Here is a 17,820-nt window from a genome sequence, read left to right on the forward strand (position 1 = left end):
AGAAACATCTCACCATACAATATAACAACATCACATTGTGAGTGCCTCTATCAACAGAGGCAATTATGTGGTACTCTATTCCAGTGGGAGAAGTGACACAATTTAGGCATCTTTTGCCTCAGGTGCTAGGGCTAGCCCTACATCATGGGGCAGATTTCTGACTATACTATTTAATAAATAAATAGAAAAAAACAGGAAATTGTCTTTTTAGTTTATGATTATTTTTTTACCACCTTTGGGGGTGCCATTTTGTTTTTCTGCCTCAGGTACCAAACGTCCTGAACCCGTCTCTGTTCCTGCCCAGCTTCACCCCCCACATCCCTTTCTCCCCATCACTGACAGACAGAGGCAACAATGGTGGAGAGGGGCCCACATTCACGGCTAACCACAGCACTTATCCTGGTGGCGGCCTGGTTCGCCGTGGCCAGCGCAGCAAGTTATCATAAGTTCCTGAGGCAGCACGTCGACTACCCAATGACCATGGTTCCCAGCACCCAGAGTTACTGCAACCTCATGATGAAACGGCGCGGCCTGGTGACCTCCGACCACTGCAAACACATCAACACTTTCGTCCATGTGGACCCTTCCCAAATCCAAGCTGTGTGTGGCCAGGGAGGGAAACCCACCACAGGTGACCTCCGAGAAAGTGATGCCAGCTTCCCCCTCACGGTGTGTAGGCTTCAAAGGGGCTCCTGGGCCCCCGACTGCAGATACGAAGGAACAGACAGCACTGAAAGAATCATCATAGCCTGTGAAGAGGGATACCCAGTCCACTTGCAGACAGAAGTCCCAGGTTATGTGGGGCTGGACATATGAAATGTGGGGCCAGGAAAGCAACCCAGCTCTTTCTTTCTTTCTTTCTTTCTTTCTTTGTCTCTGTCTCTGTCTCTCTCACACACACACACGCACACACTTCCCCCCCCTTATATTTACTCAGAATAAAATCTCATTTCAATTCATATATTTCACTATCTTGAAAATAAATTTAAACTGCATTTAAACTGGGAGAGAAGTAGTTTATTTGTTCATAATGCAGTGTTTTGTTTTGTTTTGTTTGACGTGGTTGAAACAAGTTTTGGAAGATTCGTTGGTCCAACAACATAAAAAAGAAAAATGTCTCTGCAGTCTGCATCTTTAGAGTAAAGTAGGTGAAAAGACCCTGATGCTGGGAAAGATCGAAGGCAAAAGGAGAAGGGGACGGCAGAGGATGAGACGGCTAGATAGCATCACCGATGCAACGAATATGAACTTGAGCACACTCCGGGAGAGAGTGCAGGACAGGAAGGCCTGGTGTGCTATGGTCCATGGGGTCACGAAGAGTTGGACACGGCTTAACAACTGAACAACAGGTGATGTTCCCTACATGGGGAACTCATGCAGGCTGTTCATTAAAAAAAGAAAAGAAAAAAGAAACCCTTTTGAGCTTACTACAGTAAGCTATACTATAGAATTTAAAATAAAAACAGGAAAATGGGGCTCGTCCGGGATTTGAACCCGGGACCTCTCGCACCCTAAGCGAGAATCATACCCCTAGACCAACGAGCCGGCTGCTTACCTCCTCCTCTGAACCAACCTTTTGTGCTTTAGTGCCACCTACTGGTGGCACTAAACACCGATACTGTCTTTCGGGTTCTGTAGGTTTGTCACCTGTCCTCCTCTTACCTTTTAAGGGTCTGTTTCCAAATCAGAGTCCTTCTCAATTATCTTTTTTGTTTAAAGAAAAGTGGGGAGGAGCCCAAACCGACCTGCACGGACCGAGATTAAATGTGTTTAAATTACTATACGGATAGAGATTACATTGGGGGATTTCTGATGGTGGCAGACATACAGAATTCCTTCCAAGGAGGAAACGGAGCCCAAGAAGTCAGTCACACGTCTAACTATAGGGCGGGGGCAGAGGAAAACGTGAGAAAAACAGATGGGGAAGACCCTGAAACTGAAACCTTCCGAAAGAAGCAGTTCACGACAGTCTCCCCCAAACCCAGAGTCTTAAACGCAAGGATGTGTTTGAAGCACAGTGGTCACCCTGGGTTGTTTTTTTTTTTTAAAGAGACGTCCTCTGAGCATGTACAGAATTCCTCCCCCTCCAGGCAACCGCAGCAGGGATTAGGGGGGCTTCAACCCAGCACCTGTACCTTTTACCATTACAGTGCTTTAACAGTGCAATTTTTCGCACGTCTACTCAGAAGTAAGCCCTACTGAGCTCAATGGGACTTAGTTATTCCCTGGTGAGTGACTTATCAGTGGAGGCTGGTGGCTCCGATGTCAGTGGGGCTGTGAACCCGCTCTGGGTTTCGGTCGGAGCCAGTCAGAACTGTAAAGGAACTATCCAAGGTGCTGAACCCTAACCGGGTTCAGCACCTTGGATAGCTGCCTTAGAGTTCTGGTTGGTTCCGACCGACACCCAGAGAGGATGCACAGCCCCACTGACATCGGAGCCACCAGCCTCCACTGGTGTGTGTGTGCGTGTGTGTGTGTGTGTGTGTGTACACACAGTCGCCCGGACGGAAAATCCCTTTGTACTCAGTAAGGTCTACTTCTGAGTAGACACGCCTAGGATTGCTCAGTGCGCTTTCCTTTCTCTTCTCCAGGCACATAAAAGAAGAGGGGCCTGCTTTTCTCTCCTACATCACTGCATTGCTTAGCCAGGTTCAGTTCTCCTTTTTTAAGTTGTCCGGGGGAACGAGGAAAACCTTCGGGAGCAGGGGTGGGGCGGGGCTGTGGGTCCCGACTGCAGCTGCCCGTCACAGCAGCGGGGGGATGAAGGGTTGTGCAGAGAGCAGGAAAGGGGGAGCCGCCGCCAGTAAATAGGAAGTCAAGGGCGCAGCCGCATGCATGCTTGGACAGGGGGGAAATCCTACAACTCCCAGCATTCCCCAGCCGGAGGGGCTGGCTGCGGATTGCAGATCCCCCCCCGTCTAAACGTGCATACGGCTGCGCCTGAAGATGCAAAAACCGGACAGGAGAAACGGATGCATCGAAGCCCCCCCCCCATCCCTGCTGTAGTTGCCTACAGTGGGAGGCATTGTGCACATGCTCAGAGAACCTCTTTCTTTGGGGGGGAGGGGAAACAAACAAACCAGGGTGACCACGGTAGTTCAAACACATCCCTGCGTTCAAACTCCGGATTTGGGGGAGATCGCTGTGAACTGTTTCCTTCGGAAGGGTTCCGTTTCAGGGGCTCCGCGATCCGCCTTTCTCCTTTTGCAGCTGGCGCCCTTACCAACAAGCAAAGCCGCAAAGGGCCTTGGGGCACCGCTCAAGACTTGCGGATTTAACGCGGCGGAAGCTTTTTCGCAGTTCAGAGCGCGCGGCGTCGGACGCGAGCAGCGACCTTCCAAACATAAGCGACGACTGCGACAGCGATTATCCATCCCGAACACGTCCCAGCGTTTGCATCTTCGTCGGCAATAAAACCGCGCGGGGAACAGCGGAAAGTTTGTTGCGGGCGCAAACATAACAAAGGCCCCAGCGAGATTTGAACTCGCGACCCCTGGTTTACAAGACCAGTGCTCTAACCCCTGAGCTATGGAGCCTTGGACGCGAGGCCCTTCCCAAGCCACGCTCTAGGAAGGTCGTACCGTGATACAGCAAGGAAATGCTTTCGGCTTCTTTGTCGGGTTTATTTTGTGTTTATTACTAAAGTTGTATCCCAAGAACCTTCAGTATACAAGTGATCCCCGGAGCGGCTATCCATGCACTATTAGAAACAATGCCCCCCCCCCCGAAATAGATCACAAAAACAACATAATCAAGAGATAAAAGTTAATCGATAAGTAAATACGAGAGATCTAATAAAAATCTAATCACGCCAAAACCCACTTCTTCTACACCGATATATATCCGCACAAACACACTATTTACTATTGCTGGTTGCAGATTTACAACCCTGCGCAAAAACCTGATTTCCCCATCCCCAGATGTGTGGGGCAGCAAAGTTTACAGAGCAATCCTAGGCAAGTCTTTCTCGGAAGCAAATCCCACTTGGTTCAACACTACTTCTTAGTCCTCGTAGAGTTAATTTCTAAACAAACAAAGCACTCTATGATCTCCCTGTTTCCCAGTGCAGAAAGAAAGAAAACGGTAGCTTCACCTTCGACAAACATTATCTTAGACGTTGTCTTTTTTTCTCAGCGATATTCTTGAAGCCATTTTTAAAGCGGGGTGGAAAAATGGGGCTCGTCCGGGATTTGAACCCGGGACCTCTCGCACCCAAAGCGAGAATCATACCCCTAGACCAACGAGCCGACTGATTGTAGCTCTCTCCAATCCGTATTTGAAGTTGAAAAATCTGGTTGCGTTCAGCACCGTTTAAGAATTGAGTTTCAGCGCCACGTACTGGCGGGAATTCAAAGTTCCCTCTGGAAGACTGGGCAGGGGAAAAAAGCTGCGTCTGAAGGTATGTGTGTGTGTCTCTCCCTCAGTCCGATGCATGTGTAGACAGGGAAAAAAAAGCCCTACAACAGCCAGCATAGCTGGCTGGGGTATGCTGGGAGTTGTAGGGCTTTTGGCCTTTTCCTGAGAATTAAAAGTTTCGTACATAAGGTTTTGATTGTGTGGATCACAACAAACTGTGGCAAATTCTGAAAGTGATGGGAGTACCAGACCACTTTACCTGTCTCCTGAGAAACCTGTACGAGGGTCAAGAAGCAACAGTAAGAACCAGACATGGAACAACCGAGTGGTTCAAAATTGGGAAAGGAGTACGACAAGGCTGCACATTGTCGCCCTGCTTATTTAACTTATACGCAGAGTACATCATGAGAAACACCAGGTTGGATGAATCACAGGTCGGAATTAAGATTGCCGGGAGAATTATCAACAACCTCCGATATGCAGACGATACCACCCTAATGGCAGAAAGCGAAGAGGATCTCAAGAGCCTCTTGTTGAGGGTGAAAGAGGAGAGTGCAAAAGCTGCTTTGAAACTCAACATTAAAAAAACTAAGATCATGGCATCTGGCCCCATCACTTCCTGGCATATAGAAGGGGAAGAAATGGAAGCAGTGACAGATTTTACTTTCTTGGGCTCCAAGATTACCGCAGACGGTGACTGTAGCCATGAAATTAAAAGACGCTTGCTCCTTGGGAGGAAAGCTATGGCAAACCTAGACAGCATAGTAAGAAGCAGAGACATCACCTTGCCGACAAAGGTCCGTATAATCAAAGCTATGGTTTTCCCAGTAGTAATGTATGGCTGTGAGCTGGACTATAAGGAAGGCTGAGCGCCGAAGAATTGATGCTTTCGAACTGTGGTGCTGGAGAAGACTCTTACGAGTCCCCTGGCCTGCAAGGAGGTCCAATCAGTCCATCCTCAAGGAAATCAACCCTGAGTGCTCATTGGAAGGACAGATAATGAAGCTGAAGCTCAAATATTTTGGCCACCTAATGCGAAGAGAAAACTCTCTGGAAAAGACCCTGATGCTGGGAAAGACTGAAGGCAAAAGGAGAAGGGGACGGCAGAGGATAAGATGGCTAGATAGCATCACCGATGCAATGAATATGAACTTGAGCACGCTCCGGGAGAGAGCGCAGGACAGGAAGGCCTGGCGTGCTATGGTCCATGGGGTCACAAAGAGTCGGACACGACTGAACGAATGAACAACAACAACATAAGGTTTGGCAAAGTTGGGAGCAACAGTTAATAAAGCAAAGGTTGACCCAGCAGCATTCGAATTTGTCATTTGTGAAATCAAGATTGTAATAAATGTGTAGGATCAATAGATATTTGCATAGGAGGTCTTGCTTTAAAAAAATAACACAGTCCTGTCCTACAGAGTTGGTGGTGGGGTGGGTGAGGGGGGCAACGTAAAAATCCAAGGTATGTTGAAAGAAAACCAAAGAAGCAATTAAAACCTAGCCCCAAACTTAGCCCTATAGTAGCAATTAGAATTTACTCCCGTCTTGCGTCCAGGGGCCTGTGACCCTTGGAATTAAGAACCTGGTGCCACACAAAATGGAGGATGCAATCTTATTGGGATAGGCGGCCGCCTGCGAACTTGGCGGCAACCGCCTATCCAATGCAGGACAGGAGAACTGTGGCGGGGATCGTCCTGTCTGTGCTTCAGCCGTCCTGAATTTTCAGCTAGACTGCTGATTTCGCCTGTCTAGCCATGGGACCTCGGAGCACGGGAAGGATGTGTCGTACCGGCATTTCCAACTTCCCTGCCCCAACGTGCCACCAGGAACACCCCATTTTTGCCGATCCGTCCCCTTCTGAGCGCGAGGCCATTCTGCACTACCTAAGAGGCAGCACGGGAACCAACCTATCCCATGGCCATCTAGCCACTGACTAGTGGCCAAAGGATTGTGCCCTTAGTTTATTTTAGTGTTCCTTCCTTGCAGACAGCCACAGGCAGACTGGCTCTTGCCTAGTCAATCTAGGATAAATCCTGGGATGAATAACCTGTGCTTAATCGAGGGCATTCAGAAATCCTGGCCTGGCTCAAGAAATGGGCCTATCACAAACACTACATCCCATTCCGCTCTTCCTTCCCCACCCTACCCCACCCCACCCCATGGCATGGTCAGGTCAGCTTTTTGCATGGGGTATATACCACCACCACCATAGCTTTCTTCCCATGGATAATACAGAGTAGGCAGCCCTATTTCAGATCAACTGCAGTTTCCAAGCCATTTTTAAAGGCAGCCCCATGTACACGCATTACAAAAGTCTGAACAGGTGGTTATCAGGGTGCAGGTAATTGTGGCCCAGCTACCCCCATCCAGGTGAGGACATAGCTGGAGTATCAGGTAAAGCTGATTAAAAAAAAAAAAAAAACACTTCGAGCCACAGAGGTCATTTGAGCTTCTAATAGCAATGGTGGAAGAATAAACACCTCCAGACTGTGAACCCTGACCCTGTAGGGCAGGGGCGCAAAACCTCAGGGCCGGGGGCCAAATTTGCCCTCTAGGATTCCCCAGAAGGCCACGTTCCCTTCCATTGGTTCCACCACTTTGGTGGTTGCCCAGCTTTTGTGAAGTTTTTTCCCCCGTTCTAAAAGATTTAAATGCCTCTCCTAAGGCTTTAGGACAAAAAATGCTGGTGTTTCTGGCCCCAGCCCTTTTGCCTTTGGCCCTGCCCATCACTGGAATGCAGTCTCCGAGAGCTTCTCTGAAATGGAATGCGGCCCCCGGGCTGAAAGAGGTTCTGCACCCCTGCTGTAGGGGAAGCATGACCCCATCTAGAACAGCCTGAATTCCACTCACCCAGGTGGGTGAATCACCAACCCACAGTACATCCATCTTCTCTGAACTGAGCCTCAGTTTGTTCACCCTCATCCAGTCCATAACGGTACCCAAGCCCTGGTTCAGGACTAATGCTGTGCCAAAAATCTCTCCCACCTTTTTTTCGACTGTTCTCATTCAATTTGATAGAAAACAAACTGCTTTCAAAAAGACATTCAAAGGAGGAGAAATTCCGGAGAAATTCTCATGGGTTGGGTTTGGGGTTCTTGTGCTTACCTTACTTAGGAGGTGGCTGAGGAGTGTGTGCAAGTGTCCTGTCTTTCTTTGTACAGTCATCTTTCTGGAAGCCTGGAGCCTCCTTGACTTCCTGCACTTCAATTAAAGCCATCATGAGGAAGACATCGTGAGGCAATTCCTCCCATGGGGCATTTTCAGTTCAGGAAATGCAGGTGGCCTGGGAGGCTGCAGAGCAGTGGAAATATGTGCACTGGAGAGAGGAAACACAGACAGCACTTTTGGCCACCTCTCAGTGATAAGGCAAGCTCAAAAATACCACCAAAAGAAATTCAAAATTCTGCCTCAAAAGAGTGGAAACCTCAACACAGTTGATGCTTTTGCTACTTACAGAAGCAGTGCAATAAACCAAAAGCCCTTAGGAAAAAAGAAGGAAGCTGTGTTACAACCCCTGCCATTAGTGAACCCTATCTGTGAGAAACTGTTGGAGAATTTCCCCTCCCCAGGAGAAATTTGGTGAATTGTTCCCCCAATTTCTCTCCCCACAAATAGGCTGGAGAATTTTGAGAGTCCATTTGCACACAGCTCAGTAGGACACCCACAGAATCATCTGCAAAAGAGAGAAAAGGCTGGGTATCATCTACATATTGGTGACCTGGCACCTCAAACCAAATCTCTGCATGATCTCTTTCCACTCTTTTGTGCAGTTGTTAACAGGGTGGGAGAAATAATCGAACCCTGCTGACTGCCAAGGGGTCCGGTAGTAATCTCTCAGCACCATCTTCTACAAACATCCATCGACGAAGGAGCAGAACCACCACCCAGTCGGTGCCTTCCACACCCAACCCAGACAGAACGAGACTAGGATGGCCGCTTATGAATCACCAAAAGAGAGGACAAAAGAGGGCAGCAATCTGCATAAAATATGCATGTGCTAATTTATATACATCAATGCAAATTTAGAAATAATGATTATAATTTAAATAGAAATAACGTATATCTCACCATAATGTGAGATGTGTGAAGACTGTGACCAGGTGATCTGTGAGCTTGCCTGTTCAGACTGCTGTCCAGGTGTAACTATTTCTTAAGGTTCTATATCTTTAAACGAGAATTGAACAGGACATCCCTTCAGCTAGAGGACTGTCCTCTGTAAAAGGGGGCACATTAAGAGACTATGGTCGATGGTACTGAAAGCCACTGAGAGGTCCAGGAGAATCAACAGGGTGCACTCCCCATATCGTTCTCTCAACAAAGGTCATCCCACAGGGTGACCAAGGCCATTTCTTTCTCAAAAGCAGGCCTGAAAGGGATCTCGATCATCAGTTCCATTCAAGAGTGACTGAACTGCCCAACTACCAGTCCTCAGTCACACTGTCACCCTGCCTAAGAGGAGCATATAGTTGTTAACAACATCTGGGTCCAGGCTAGGTATCTTTAGGAGTGGTCAAATTATGGCTTCTTGGAAAGAAACTGGAACTGCTCCCTGTCTCAGTGAGGTATTTGCAACCTCCTGGACCAAGATGGACATCTCCTGCTGGCAAGATTTAATAAGCCATGAAGGGCAAAGGTCAAGCGTACAAGTAATAGGCCAGACACCACCAAACATCTTGCCCACATCTTCAGGCTACACTAACTGAAACACATCCAACAAAACTGGACCATTCATCTAGACTCATGCACCGACATTTCATTAACTGTGGATTCCAAGTCATGATAGATACGGACAATATTACCCTCTGCCTGATTATTTCCCTCCATTCCCTGGCTTCCTCTATGCCAAGGATGGGGAACCTCTGGTCCATGGGCTGCACAGGGCCCACGGGAGGTCCCAATCTGGCCTTCAAGCTGCCCTGCAGCCTTCTCTCTGCTTAGTGATTGGAAATAAGAGATTTCCCTTCCTCCCTCCCAAAATGCAATGAGGATAATCTGTCACAATCCAAAGCATCAGCAAACCTAATCCCGCTTCCCCCTCTCCAATCCTTCAATATCATGTGTGAGGAGTCCTGAAGTACTGTTGTAGAATTGAGAGGGGTTTGCACAGGAGCAGGTTAATGATGCCAGAAGTTACTGCTAGACAGGGCAGGCCCTACCATTTGGCAGAGTGAAGCAGTCACATAAGGCAGCAGATGCTGGGAGGTGGCAGCGAGGTGCGTTGGAGGAGAAACCTGTGTGCCATAATGCCTGCTCTGCACTGCTTAAGTTAGTTAGCTTGATGTCTCCAGGTGCAGTGGAGGATGTTGTCCCAACATCAGTGCTGGACACATTCATCTGCCAGTCCGGTCGGTTCTTGTACATGGAATGGCGGGGGGGGGGTACCATCTTGCTCTTTGCCTCAGGCAGCAAAATGTCTTGGGCCGGCCCTGCTGCTAGTGACACTTATAATGGCCCAGACAAGAATGCCAAGTAGTTCTCTTGTTAGGGAAACTACCGGTGATGTGTTTCCATGGGAACTAATGGTTAGATGGTCTTCCTTGAGTCTTCTGAATGGCACAAAAGCAGGTCTCCCCTCACCCTGCTAAGGGCGATGTAATCTAAGTGTCTAAATTAGTAAACAAAGTAAACCATGGACAGTAAACAAAGGAAGTAAACAGACATACTGTAGTTGTGGAGTGAAATTAAGTGTCGGGCTCTGTAAGCTAACAGCATTTTGCTATGCTGGCTAAGGATGGACGAAAGTCCCTTACCTGGTCCCACAGCTTGCTTCGCGGTGGGGGGAGGCGCTCCGTTTCTCCCCCCAAAATTCTTGGCGGGTGGGGAGGCGCCCCGCCCTTCCCGGCCGAAATTCAGGCCGGGGGGGAGGCGCCCCATCCCTCCCCGCCGAAATTCTGGCCGGGGGGAAGCGCCCTGTCTCCCCAGCCGCAAAATAAAAAAGTTATGGGGGGGGGAAGTGATAGGCTACGTAACGATTTACGTAGCCTATCATGGCTAGATTTTCAAAGTCAGCCATGACAGGCTACGTAAATCTTTACGTAGCCTATCACGGCTGACTTTGAAAAAAAGGAAAAAAGTGCATACGCAAATGGCAGCGCCCATGGGCGCCGCCATTTGCGTACGCGCTTTTTTTTTTTTTTCAAAGTCAGCCGTGATAGGCTACGTAAATCGTTATGTAGCCTATCATGTTTTTTTTAATTTTTTTAAATTTTACTGGGAAATGGCGGTGGCAGTGGCCAGTCAGAAGACCGGCCGCCGCCCCCGCCCCCACCGAAACGCCGCCGAAACGCCGCCGGGACCCGCCGCCTAGAGGGACATTCAACAGAGGTAAGTCCCATCCCGGGGGGGGGCGGGGGGGCGGAGAATTTCCCCACCGATTTCAGGGGGGCGAATGCGTTGGCATTCGGCCTCCCGGAGATTCGTGGAGAAATTCTCCGCCATCCCTAGTGCTGGCTACCTCTCTGGAGATCTGGAAAGATGGAATTTGCTGTTGGAGCATTTAAGCTGTTTGCCACCACCACCAATGTTCATCCTGTATATTTATAAGTCACTCAAATATTACAAAATGCTATACATTTCCAGTGCTCTGCTTCCAAAGGAAACCAAAAACAGACAAGCTTTGTGCCTCTGGAATGTTTCCCTGCTCGAAGAAGTGGAATGAACGTGACACTATTTTTATTTTAAGTCCTTTCCCCATCCTACCAGCTGATGTTTTCATCAGAACAACCCTGCAGAGTAGGTTCGGCTAAGAAAGTGACTTGCCTGCAGTCACCTTCATAGCTGAGCAGGGATTCAAACCAACCTTTTTTTATTCAGTGGTGTAGAGAAGGGGAGGGTGTGGGGAAACGCAGCTCTAGGACTTTTTTTTTTTCAGAGTAGGAGCAGTGACTTCATCTGCTGGCCAGGGCAATTGAGGTGATAATGAAGCTTTCAAGTTTTACTATGGTTTTGACAGATTACCCTCATTGCAGCTTAGGAGGGAGGATGGGAAATCCCTTATTTCCAATCACTAATTGGAGATAAGGCAGCAGGGAAGCTTGAGGGCCAGATTGGGACCTCCCATGGGCCACATGTAGCCCATAGATCAAAGGTTCCCCATCCCTGGCATAGAGGAAGCCAGAGAATGGAGGGAAGTAATCAGACAGAGGCTAGATCATGTTTTCCTTTGCTTTGATGGGGGTTCCTCCTTCTGCTAGCAGTTTTAATGGTAACACTTCATTGCAAGAAGGTCTGCATTTCTAACGAAAAGCTAAATGTTGTGTTCCAGCTGGCTGAAGAAAAGTCTTTGTTACAGCACAGTGCGTTTTACACTTTGCAGCTCTTTATTTATTTTATTTGTACCCTACCTTTCTACCAAGAAAAATGGCAGTCATTCTACCAAGTTGCTGGCGAACATGGGTGGGAGGGCGCTGTTGCACTCATGTCCTGCTTGTGGGTTTCCCATGGGCAGCTTGTTGGCCACTGTGTGAACAGAAGGCTGGACTGGATGGACCTTTGGTCTGATCCAGCAGGGCTCTTCTTGTGTTCTGAAGGAAAATGACAGTCATATGAAGTCGGAGGTATGCGCCGCTGAGTTCAGTGGAGCTTATACCTGGGTAGCAATGCAAAAGATTGCCCAAAAAAAAATGGGTGTTATACTAGGATGAACATTGGTAGTGGTGGCAAACAGCTTAAATGCTCCAACAGCAAATTCCATCTCTCCAGATCTCCAGAGAGGTAGACAGCACAGCAAAATGCTGTTAGCTTACAGAGCCCGACGCTTAATTTCACTCCACGACTGCAGTCTTTAGTGTGTGGATAGATGAGTATGCACATTGTCATGATCAGCCCCTGACCTTCAAAATTTACCAGTCCACCGTTGCTCCTATTCAGAGGTAAAAAGCTGGAAGAATTATGTATACATAATATTTTTATATATTTTATTGCTGTAAGCTGCCTTGGGAGGCCTTCTGTCCTGAAAGGTGGCCAAGAAAGAGGAGGAGGAGGAGGAGGAGGAGAAGAAGAAACCAGTTGTTCTCAAGGAAGGTAGACAAGCTACACACCTTCATTCCCAACAACCTCTAGCTTTAGTGTGCTCTTGGCTTTGATATGTCACAGGCAGAACTGCATTCAATTCTAGTCTGCTGCCCGCAGAACACTGCCCCTATCGCTTGGGTTAAGTAGGGTTCAGTTGCTGCCTGTCCAGTTGGCATATGTGTATGGAACAGGATGGCGGAGGCACCATCTTGTCCTTCCCCTCAGCCAGCCAGATATCTTGGGCCCGCCCTGAGAAGGTTCCAGACTAAGATTCCACCTAGAGGTCTGAGATCACAAGACTAGGAATGACCTCCCCTTGAATGACCAACTGTAGGTTTGAGGGTCGCCCCTTATGAACCACCAAAAAAGAGGAAATGTATTACCCAAAAAGAGGACAAAAAGAGCACTTTGCATATGCTAATGTATAGGTATGGATGCAAAATTATAAATAATTGGTATAATTTAAATAGAAATACAACGCATCTCACCATAGACTGCGGCCATTCTGACCTGTGTGCCTGCCTGTTCAGTCTATTGTCCAGGTGCTAACTGTTCATGGGCATCAGTTGTGATCATTCATAATCTTTATACCAGATTTGGACCGGCCAGCCCTCCAAATAGAGGGCGGTCCTCTGCTAGCCCTTCAACAGAGGAATATCCTCTGTAAAACAAGACACATGGCCACCCGAGGCTGGCTGGATACAGCAGCTGCCATTTCTATGATCCACAATGACCCCTGAATAGCATCAGTCTGGGGTCTTGTGGGAAATTTAAATGGCACTTCCTAGACCCAGCCACTTTTTCAAATAGGTACACAAACCAGGCACTAGAGCTGGGCCCTGCCAGGGTGCTGGGCCCCTGGCAACTGTATTGGGCCTGGGGCCTTTGAGAATCGCTGCCATTCAGAGTGGACCATATTGGGCTAGATGGTCTGATTCTGTATAAGGCCCCTTTCTGCAATCACGTAATTAATACGTCCCAACTTTTTCTTGTAGTAGAGGTATTTCTTCCCTCGCTCCTCTTCTCAAACACTCAGTCAGACTAACATGCACCCAAGGGAGCACAGCGGTGTAGTTAACAATCTCGCCAGCCTTCTCATCAACTCCCCAAATCCCCAGTGGAAATTAACACGGCGCACGGCTTTAATGACACCCCTGGAGTGCGCTGGGGAGCCATAATTGGTGCTCCTATTAAGAGCTTCCCCGCCAGGAATATCATGTGCCCAATTATGATCCCGCCTCTAAGCAGGTGCTCTGATGCCAGCCAGGAGACCTCATTAAATCTTGTAAAAGTTTGTCAGGAAACTTTGTTGCACTGGGGATATTTTTGGAGCAAGGCAGAGGCGGGGCTCTCTTGTTAGAGCCCCGATCACGTGGTCTAGCCACCAGAGACAGCCTGATGAGCCAAGTTTTAATGACATGTGAAATGGGAAAATAAGAATTTTAATAGCATGCTGAATGAATTCCTGTAGCCAACTGGTTTTCAGGCAGAGTTGCCAACTTTTCTTCCTGGCTTCTGTGCCTGTGTCTTTAACAACAACTTGTTCTGCAGACCCAAACAGGGGATAATCTTTCTTACCCCACACTCTGGAAAGACTCGCTTCACAATTCCTCCATAGCATGCTTCTATTAAAGGCAACAACAGCAAGCTAGGCTATTTTTTTCTAGCTTCTTGGCAACCTTATTTGTTGTTTAGTCACAAATTAAGAGAGGGGTGGGATTTTTTTTAAGCTAAATCGTAGCCTAGGGATCACGACCCTCACAAACTTTGTAAAGTGTCTGACTTTCAGCAAGCAGTCATTTTTTCTGGATCTGCCTAAACTTTGCAACTAGTTTAGCCAGCCAGAAAGAGGAGAGATTAAAACAGTCTTGAGTGTGATCCAGCAAGCCCATTCCAGCATTAACTGGCCAGAAAAAAAATGGGGCACTAGCCTTCCCTTCTCTTGATCCTTTAAAAGATCAGCAGGTAAAGCTTTTAATAGCATGCCACATGGAGAGAATGTTTACCACCTGCTTAAGGAGGTTTTTAAAGGGAGCTGATTCAAAGGGCGGTGGTTTTAAAGCAGCGGTCCCCAACCTTTTTGGCATCAGGGACCCGTCTCATGGAGGACAATTTTTCCACGGACCGGGGGGGGGGGGGGATGGTTTCGCTGGCCAGCAGCTCTATGGACTTGCTGTGGAGCAGAGCCGGCCAGGGCCAGTGAGGATTCTGTGGAGGGGGAGGGACAGATCGCCTCCCCCCCCACGGACCCCCAGGGACGCAAGGTAAGGGGGTTTCGCACACCCCTACTGTGGCCCGGTTGCTAACAGGCCACGGACTGGTACCGGTCCCCAGCCCGGGTGTTGGGGACCCCTGTTTTAAAGGGACCTGAATACAGGAGCTGATTCCGAATTTGGCAGCCCCTCTGTTATTTTATTTCAAATATTGATAGACTGCTTTTCTATTAAAAACCAATTTCCATTGCTTACAAACAACAGTCTATAAAACCAGCAGCAGCAAGAACAATCAATACTTAAAAACTTGCCATTTGGAAAGAGGCAGTCAGTCTCCGATAAAGCAAAAACATAACACAAACCAGCAACAGTGAAAGCTACAGAAGCCATTTAAGAAAGCACAAAAAGCCTTGGTGAACTTAACCTTTCTCCCTTGTTCACTGATGCTGCCTTTACCTCCCAGGGAACGGCATGATGGGGGTGCCACCAGTGAGAAGTCCCTTGCCCCAGTCACCAGTCACCCAGTCACCTGGCAGAAGCATCCCAAAGTCAGATGTGCTGGGCCCTTCGTTCCAAGGTGTCCCCTGCCCACCATTCAGCAGCAAACACCCCTCTTGGTGGAGCTTATGCTTGAAAAATCTTTTAAAGCATATGTAGGTTATATCACACATTCTAGGAGAAAAATGTGTTTTTGAAGATGTCTGTGGTGATGGAAGAAAGTGTGACAAATCACAGCTCTCTGACACTCTCTGATACACACACACACACACACACACAAATGTGTTGACAATGTAACATATATGAGGCCCTGAGTAACTTACCACTATCTTTGACTAGAGTTGCCAGCTTTTCAAGTAGCTGTGCCTGTAAACAGCATCTACAGCAGTGTCTCTAGCCATCAAGGGGCTAGCTAGAGCATCTTCGTGACAAGAAAAGGGTTCATTATTTGCAGGGGGTTTAGGTGCAGAGATGATGATAGAGGTTTATAAAATCATGCATGGAGTGGAGAAAGTGGATAGATATATTTCTTCTTTTATAATACTGGGGGTCATCCACTTAGACTAACTGGCAGGAGATCTAGTCAGGACAGGCAAAAGAAAGCACTAGTTCACACATATATACATGATGGAAGTTACTGCCATAACCACTGGCTTAGAGGGGATTTAAAGCGGCCTTATACTATGTCAGACCATGGCCTATCTAGCCCAGTACTCTGGACACTAACTGGCACCAGCTCCCCAGTACTTCAGACAGGATTCATTTATTTATTTGTGACACTCATATATAAATATAAATATAATAAAACCCCTCTGTGGTTCACAATAAATATTAAAATCATATATTTAATATCAATAAATATTAAAATATTAAACACGCAACATTAAAAACACTTCCAATTACAATAAAAGCAATACAGGAACAGTAAGATGGAGTGGTGTGATTAAGCCTGGGTGAATAAGTGTGTTTTCAGGAGGCGTTTAAAAAATGCCACATTTTCTGCCTCCTGAACTGCGTGAGGGAGGGTTTTCCAAAGGGTGCCACTACCAAGAAGGCCCACCATCAAGGTATTGCATGGCAACATTCCGTTAGTTTTGGAATGACCAGCATGGCCTCCCCTGATGTACTTAAAGGTCACCTGGATATGTATAAGGGAAGGAGGTCTGCTAAGTATCCTGGTTCCAAGTTAATTAGAGCTTTGTATGACAGAATCAACTCTAGTTGAAGATGCCGGGGGCTGAATGCAAACCAGCTGCTGTCCCACTGAGCTACAGCCCCTCATAGGAGAGATGGGACCTCCAGATTCAGAGACAGTTGCAGGAGAGCAACAGCAGAAAAGGGCATTTGGTCTGATCCAGCAGGGCCCTCCTTACATTTAAAGGCATGATGTGTGTGCAGACAATGACAGGAGATAAATGTTTTGTCAATAAACCATATGAAGGCGATGCGATGTGCGTGACAGAGCACTCCAAAGCAAATGACCACCAGTAGAGCATCCAGTTTATGCATTTATAGATTATTTTTTAAAATGTGGAACATTTCGGTATAAAACACCAGCTTCGGTCACAAATAAGTGTGTCAGTACAGGTGTTGATTGTTCATCTTTGTTCTCCTCACTGAGGTCTGGCCTGTTCCTGATTGGTCCTGGTTCAGTTTAGAATTGATATTGTAGCAAACTCTTATTTGTGACGGAAGCTGGTGTTTTGTACTGAAATGTTTCACATTTTAAAAGCTGTTTTATATATATATATATATACACACACACACACACAAACACACATACATACACATATACATATACACATTTATATATTGAGAAGCAAAAGAGCAGGCTGGGCTGGTTTGTTCTGGTCATTTGGCAACATTATGCTGTTGGGTTCACAGTCTAGACCCAACCTGGCGCCTTCGAGATGCGGTGGACTGCAACTCCCATCAGCCCCAGCTAGGGCTGATGGGAGTTACAGTCCACCACATCTCGAGGGTGCCAGGTAAGGCAAGTCTAGTCTAAGTGGTCAAAAGAGGGGGGGTGTCCCTCCCCGCTTTTCAATGCAGATTCTAAGGATTGGTTGCAACCACACGGCAAAGTTTTATCAGTGTCGTTGTTACAGCAGGTGTATGTGTCTTTGAGTGTTTGCATTTTGTGTCATAGCAGTTTCACTTCCCTTGGTTCCACCACCAACCCCCCAAAGAATCGTGGGAAACTGCGTTGCTTAGCGCTGCTGCTGAGAATTCTCTGTTATTTTTCACAGAACTGCGGTTCCCACGATCCCCCAGGGAGAAGAAATGATGATGATAGCTGCTTAAGGCTGTGTTGTAATTATAGCTACTCCTGCTCTCCTCTGTTACCTGCGTATAGGCCTGCATTCTTCTGAGACTGGAAAAAATCAGTTCAGTGGCTGTTATTTTTTAATTGTCTCCAATGCCGCCACCCCACCCCAGGCTTGAAATCCTTGCTTAACCTTAAAATTCTCTTGGGTTTCACAGCCTAGTCTCATCTTGTTGTGACCATAGAACAGAGGAAGAAGGAAATGCTGAATTTAAAAGTTCACGACCGAATTCTGACGGAGCAGCAGTTCCTTTCTATGCTTCTTTGGTGCACGCCCAGAGCCACATTTAATGGTAGGGGCACCAGGGTCAGGGACGCCTATCGCAAGCCATCTACTTAACTACCCACTCAAGCTTCCGCCACACATTAAAAACGTGCTTGTTCAGGCAGGCATTTGGGGTGGGTTAGGGT

At 47.5% G+C, this 17,820-nt stretch overlaps 1 protein-coding gene and 3 non-coding genes across 4 annotated transcripts; 1 reads left to right on the forward strand and 3 right to left on the reverse strand.

Moving 5' to 3' along the window:
* The first annotated feature begins 354 nt into the window (after positions 1–354).
* Positions 355–816, forward strand: RNASE12 (ribonuclease A family member 12 (inactive)). The gene has a single exon (XM_084808523.1). It carries the CDS (start codon positions 355–357, stop codon positions 814–816), a length of 462 nt encoding a protein of 153 aa, XP_084664649.1.
* A 657-nt stretch (positions 817–1,473) lies between these two features.
* TRNAP-AGG (transfer RNA proline (anticodon AGG)) lies at positions 1,474–1,545 on the reverse strand. Its single transcript has one exon. It is a non-coding gene; the product is annotated as a tRNA-Pro (tRNA).
* Positions 1,546–3,463: 1,918 nt separating this feature from the next.
* Positions 3,464–3,536, reverse strand: TRNAT-UGU (transfer RNA threonine (anticodon UGU)). The gene has a single exon. It is a non-coding gene; the product is annotated as a tRNA-Thr (tRNA).
* Positions 3,537–4,175: 639 nt separating this feature from the next.
* On the reverse strand, positions 4,176–4,247 carry TRNAP-UGG (transfer RNA proline (anticodon UGG)). Its single transcript has one exon. It is a non-coding gene; the product is annotated as a tRNA-Pro (tRNA).
* Positions 4,248–17,820: the final 13,573 nt, after the last annotated feature.

Source organism: Heloderma suspectum, chromosome 6, assembly GCF_057233095.1.
Source record: "Heloderma suspectum isolate Gila_16-S chromosome 6, 16-S_ref, whole genome shotgun sequence".
NCBI lineage: Eukaryota > Metazoa > Chordata > Lepidosauria > Squamata > Helodermatidae > Heloderma > Heloderma suspectum.

What these genes read in the sequence shown, in the direction of transcription:
- RNASE12 (XM_084808523.1), top strand. Translation starts at nt 355, where the DNA reads ATGGTGGAGAGGGGCCCACATTCACGGCTAACCACAGCACTTATCCTG.